The sequence below is a fragment of the Phyllostomus discolor genome, chromosome 1, assembly GCF_004126475.2.
Source record: "Phyllostomus discolor isolate MPI-MPIP mPhyDis1 chromosome 1, mPhyDis1.pri.v3, whole genome shotgun sequence".
Lineage (NCBI taxonomy): Eukaryota > Metazoa > Chordata > Mammalia > Chiroptera > Phyllostomidae > Phyllostomus > Phyllostomus discolor.
The window spans coordinates 29,566,869-29,572,868 of NC_040903.2; the positions used below are offsets into that span (position 1 = coordinate 29,566,869).

Genomic DNA, 6,000 nt, shown 5'->3' on the forward strand with positions numbered 1-6,000 from the left:
CCAGATGAGGCCATGCTGGGAAACAGGGACCTCCCCAAACAACAGCACAGCTGCCGTGGGCTAGAGGCCCCATACCTCTGGGCCATTGCCATTAAGATTTCTGCAGCAGCAAGAGGGTTTCCGCTGTGATTAATTTTGTATCCTTAAAAAAGCTTCACTATGCCTGGAAATGTACTTGGTGAGATTAATAAAGTAATCCTTGTCTCTTTAACCTCCTGGAAGGTTAACTGAGTCTTTCATCATTGGACTGCAATCCTATCCTGCAAGGAGCCTTCTGGGGAGAGCCCCCTTCCCCTAAATAAAGCTTTCCAGCATCTCGAGGTTTTGAGGTTTATGTGATTCCGCACCCAGATCACTCTAAAAATAGTTCATCCTAGTGCAATTCTCCGTGATCTGGAAAGGATTCTGGAGAAAACCCGACTGCTCAGCCCAGGCCGCACACTTGTTTAGGCAGACACCTAGTCTCACGCCCCTACCCCCAGGGACCTGGCTTCGGGGGGGAGGGTGGTTGTTAGTGTCGTTCCACACAACAAAACTATCGGTACCCAATAATAACAAACATGCTACTGAATACTATTGTGACTGGGACAAAAATTGACTTTGAAACTTAAAAAAAAATTCATTGTTTCTTCTCATTCTCTCTGGGTTATGCCAAAAGTGAATGTTTCACCTCACCTTTCATTTCAACACCTTCAGCTAAAATGTCTGTCTCTGGATAACATAACCGGCGAGCCCTGACTTCACTCCCTGTCCGGTAGCAGTTGGTCATTCCTTCACGAAGTTTGGCTTCCATCAGTACATTACAAAAAAAAAAAAAAAAAAAAAAAAGTCGCACAAGAGTTGGTCGCTGTAGTGCATTGTTCTCCGAAGTTCCCCGCGTAAGGAAAGCATCACTTAATGAATTTCAGGGACAGATTCCCTGGGAATGCCCAGCCCCGCAGCTTCCCTGATGAGCTTCCAACTGCTAGCTCCTAGGGTTGGGTCGCGGGAATTACCAGCAGCGTAAGAAGCGCCTGCACCGCCATCCACCGGCCCCAGAGGGAGTCACCAGGAGTGGAGTTGCCCGCCACGGGAGCCGGGGGATGAGTCCCAGCGGGATCCCGCACACCACCTTCCTCCACCGGCGCGGCCCTCAGTCCCTACAGCACAGAGCGGTCACCAGTCCCTCCCTGACTTTGTGCAGCTAGGATTTTCCTGACACTACAGAAAGCAGCTGCAAATTAGAACCAGGTCCTGGGGCTTCAGGGCAGTGAGGACCCTCCCTGGTGTTACTCCCTACCTTTCCTCTCCCGAAGGAGACGTCACTTCCCAGGAATATGGAGCTTTCCCAGGACCCGGAGCCCGCCAAACCCGGAGCAGCTCGAACCTGCGCTCTCCGGCAGCCGGCGCCCGGGGTGCCTGGGCAGGTATGCGCTGGAGACAAAGTTTGTGCGCAGGGGACACAGGAATTTCCGGCACCCCGCAAATGGAACTGGTTCTGAGATGCCAACACATAGAATGAGTGGTCCGGCGATCTCCAGGTACCTACTGGTCGTAGGGAAAGCGAGGGCCAGTCCTGGCTCTGAAAGGGACGAGACTGAGGCGCGCAAAGGTTGAAGGAGGCTTACGTCTGGGGCCGGCAAGGCTGCTGCGCAGTCCTTCCAGGTGCCGGGCAACTCGGGCGCAGAGAGGAAGCCGGGTTCCCCTGAGGGGCTGCTTCTCCTAGCTCCGGCTCCTTTTGCATTTTCCCCAGGCGCCCCAGCGCGTGGAGAGTCCAGTTGATGTGCGGAGGGTGCAGGGTGGAGGAGGGACTCTGCAGGAGATCTGCCTTCGCCCCTGCTAAGGAGAGCCGGTCTCGGGACCAACCCGACTTGAACACTTAAGAAAACCCTGCCCGTGATCCTGGGAGGGTCCGGGACGCTAGGCTACTGGGGAGGAAGGCGTGAGCGTTGGGACTGGTTGCAGGGCGCTCAGCACAGGGCTGGGAAAGGAGGTGGCAACTGAAGGGAGGAGGGAGCACGGGCAAGAGGGGTTAACCCTGAATTCATCCGGCCTGAAAGGCCATCCGACCTGTTTGCCCGCCGAGCGGGCTTCGTGGGTCTTACCCGCTTCCGGGCCCCGGCTCCGCGGTAGCGCTCGTCTGGAGCGAGGGCAGGGGACTGTTTCACGGAGAACATGCCTCGCTTTTTCCTCTGTCCACTCTTATCTGGGTCGCTTTTCTCTCCCCTGCGTGCCCCTGGGAGGGAACTCCGTGTGCCTTGCTCCTCACTCAGGAAGAGACTGGCTGAACTTCAAGGGACCGGGCCCTACATTTTGTCTGATCAACAGATCCCACCCGCGGACCACTCCCTCTTCATTCCTGGCTCCGGGTCCCACCCATAAGAACCCTTAATGACAGGTTCTCCGCAACCCCACCTCTCTGCATTCAAAAAAGTTATTCTTCTGGGGCAAACTCCAAGCCAAGTCAAATGCTGCCTCCCCCATCACCATCCCCGCCCCCCCACCAAAAAACTTAACACCTCCCAATGGCAGCACGAAAAAGATGAGCCCTGAAAGTTTGGCTGTAGGAGAAAGAGTAATTGGGAGCAAAGGAGTTGTTTCTGGGCTTTGCAAAACCTCCTTATATCCTAGACCCTTTCCTTTTAGCTAGAGCGTAGCCAAGTAAAAATCAAAACAACCGCACACACTGGCAATTAGAGGCCACATTTAACGTTTCTAAGGCGAACAGTATTTGCATTAAGCAAATAGGAACTTGCCTTCTGTTATCCGTTTAGTGAAGAAACTGTTTTCGCAAGACTGCCTGAGACTTCGCTGAGGCTACAGGGAGGAAGGAGGACCCCAACCTGCTCCCAGAAACCTGGTTCCTGCGGAGAGCACCCGCAGGCTGAACCTCAGGGACCCGCCACTCTTAGCGGTTTGGTGCCCACCAGCAGCTGCTCCTCCTCAGGCAGCGAGGAAGGTACTGCTGGTACTTATAGCAAGTCTAGTTTTCTACTTGAAGCCCCAGACAGTGGTCAAGTGTTTGGCAGAAAAAGCAAAGCAAAGCAAAACAAAACAAAACAAAAACTACCTTTGTTTTTCTTAGTAATTTTTTTGCACCCAACTTTAGTCAAGATCTAATGGAAATTTCAAAAATTAGTCAGGAGGTTATTGAATAAACCCATCTCCATTATCCTGCAGGAAGCCACCACAGTCAACAAAATATGTACTAGACACCTGTTTCTTGAATAATACAGTATGTGTGTGGGGGGTGTAGGATTTGCAAACTTTTGTTTCTGAAATGATGAGAAAGTAGAAATGACAGCACAATAGTTGAAACCAATTCTGTCAGTGTTCTACACATCAGATTTGAAACCCAAAATCTGACAAGTCATAATTCACAAAATTCACAAAAATAATTCACAAAAATTAAGCTTAGTCGCAGGCTTTGTATTAAACACTACATATGCATTCTCTTAGTTCTAACCACCACTTTATGAGGTAGATGCTATTACTGTTTTAGAGATGAAAAAGATTTAGAGAGTCAAAGTAACCAGCCTAAATGTACACAGCCAGAAAGCACTGCGCTGGGATTCTCCAGAGGTAGTGTCATTCCGGGGTGCATTCTCAGTAAGATAGCACCAAGTCACAAGTCACGGCTGCAGGGGCACCAGCCTGAAATTATCGGGAGACCAGGCGATGTATCTGCCAGCGCCGCCTTGACCAGATCATTAGTCTCTCAGGGCCTCAATGAGCTGTTTATAAAATGAGGGTTTGGATTCAATGCTCAAGGTTTCTACAGGCATTCTGAAGCCAAGTATAAGTTTGTTTCACCTCGGTTCTCTTCCACATTCTGCCCTCTGGTGGAGGTGCTACAGGAACTGTGAAATTAAAGTAGCTAAAAGGTGAATTTCAGACAGAGGAGATACGTCTCCCTTCTCTATCCCACAACTACACTGTGCTCTTCCGGGGACTAAAGCTGAATCAATGCATTGACGGCGTAAAAAACATTCCTTAAACTTCCTTTAGCGAGAAAACCCAACCAGTTCTAGTTCCCAATGGCACCAGAGTTAACACTTGAGATATTATCCTTTTCATGAGGATAAACAGCTATTTTTATACTTTGTAACACTTATAAGGAATCATAAAAATGTTAGAAGCCCCACAGTAATCTCCAATGACCTATTTGAATTATTCCTTACAATTTTTGCTGCATGTGCCTTTCCACTTAAAGGGAAGACCATCACCTAGTTTTCTGAAATACTTCAATTTTGCAAAAGAAACATTTTTTGCCTCTGAAATTATCATCTAGCATTTCAAGTATAAATCCAACTAATAAAATGATTTAAAAGAAAAAAAGATTTATGGAAAAATCGAAAGGTAGTGAATATACCTCGGGAAAGGGTGATTTTACAGATCGAACTCTGGTTACATATATCGCAGGCCCATTCAGTGCTTAGTATTATAAAGGCAATTTGAGAACAAGAGAGATCCTAGGGAGGCAGCCAGAATCCTAGGATGATAACAAGCGGGCAGTGGCTAAAACAGATAGGCTTCCCCGTGGCTTATCTATTCGGCTATTGGTTCAGATAACACTCACTGAGGATTTGCTGGCTGCGAGACGAATAAAATAGAGTTCCTGCCCTCTCAGAGCGTGCAGTCTACTGGAATACGTACATTAAACAAGCACAGATATGCATAAACTATGGAAAACACTTGCAAATAAGGTAGGACTGGCTTGAAAGAGTTAAGAGTATGACTTCTTTTAGCTGAAAATGCAAAGCCTTTAAAGTAAACAAAAAGAACAAAGCACCCTGGCTGGTGTGGCTCAGTGGATTCCGTGCCAGTCTGTGAACTGAAAGGTTACCAGTTTGATTCCCAGTCAAGGGCCTGTGCCTGGGTTTCCAGTCAGGTCCCTGGTTCAGAGCGTGAGAGAGGCAACCAGTGGATGTTTCTCTTGCATATTGATGTTTCTCTCCCTCTCTTTCTCTCTCCCTTCCCCTCTAAAAATAGTACATAAAATCTTTAAAAAAAAAAAAAAAGGAACAAAGCAAGAAACAAGTAAATTGCACATTTACCTGATGCAGGGAGGAGTGTAAAAGGTGAAAACATCGTAATATCTGAAGTAATATATTCCAGCACACTAAAACATGATCAAAGTCGGTCATGTAGACATTGTTTGCTACATATATTTCTGAGACACCGATCCCCTACTCTAACATACCGGAGTGGTCATGGGGAAGAAGGTAGTAAGAACCGGCCCATAAACAGTTCCAAAGGAGTTGTATTTTTAGCACCCTCACACCCCTGGTGCTCATTCACGTTCAATGTTTCCCGCAGCACCAGGGCACATACTGCATTTTGACTGCCCAAATACCCCTCCATGGCCCTCCCACCCCACCCCCACTTTTGCCAGCATCCTGCCTGGTCTTCCTGGGACCAGTCCCCCCCACAGTGACAATGACCACGTGAGCAACAGAGGTGCCTCAGTGAACATTTTTCTTTTCTGATTATGAATAAATTTATAAGAGAAGTCTTGAATTTATAAGATTAAGTCACATTATATTATTATAGCTAAGAGTGTCTCAGCCCTGTGCCAGGGGCTTCACAAATTGACACATATATTCTGTTTCTAATTGTTGAAACAAGCCTAGTTTCCTGTTATAAAGTGAGAATAATAATAAATCTACGTCATAGACTATCAAGGGGATTAATTAAATATGAAAAGTGCTTTAAAATAATGGCAGACACAATAGCTACTACTTATTGGGCACTTACCATTGTTTCTCCTTGTTAGAGGAGACTGAGGCTTACAGAAGTTAAATAAGTGCCCGAGATCTCACAGCTAGAAAATGGCAGAACTAATGGGGAACTTGGGAGTTAGAAAATTTTAGTTTAAGGTAATAGTTAATAAGCCTAGTAGATAATGCATGTAAAGAGCTATTGTTTCAGGAGCTGAAGGTATGGCCCACCCTGACTCCAGGAGACCACAAGCGATTGACCTTTGAGCTCCAGAAGAGACCATAAGCAATCAACGTGCTA

General features: G+C 47.3%; 1 protein-coding gene across 2 annotated transcripts in view; it reads right to left on the reverse strand.

Moving 5' to 3' along the window:
* The window catches only part of CORIN (corin, serine peptidase), a 188,166-nt gene extending 185,040 nt beyond the window's left edge, over positions 1 to 3,126 (reverse strand). Inside the window, exon 1 of one of the 2 annotated variants that reach the window (XM_028507033.2) lies at positions 2,085 to 3,126. In XM_028507033.2, the coding sequence (XP_028362834.1) occupies positions 2,085 to 2,156 (72 nt within the window). In that variant the 5' untranslated portion in view covers positions 2,157 to 3,126. The remainder of the gene's footprint in view (positions 1 to 2,084) is intronic. The other variant, XM_028507034.2, reaches the window with a different exon arrangement.
* Between the last annotated feature and the right edge of the window lie 2,874 nt (positions 3,127 to 6,000).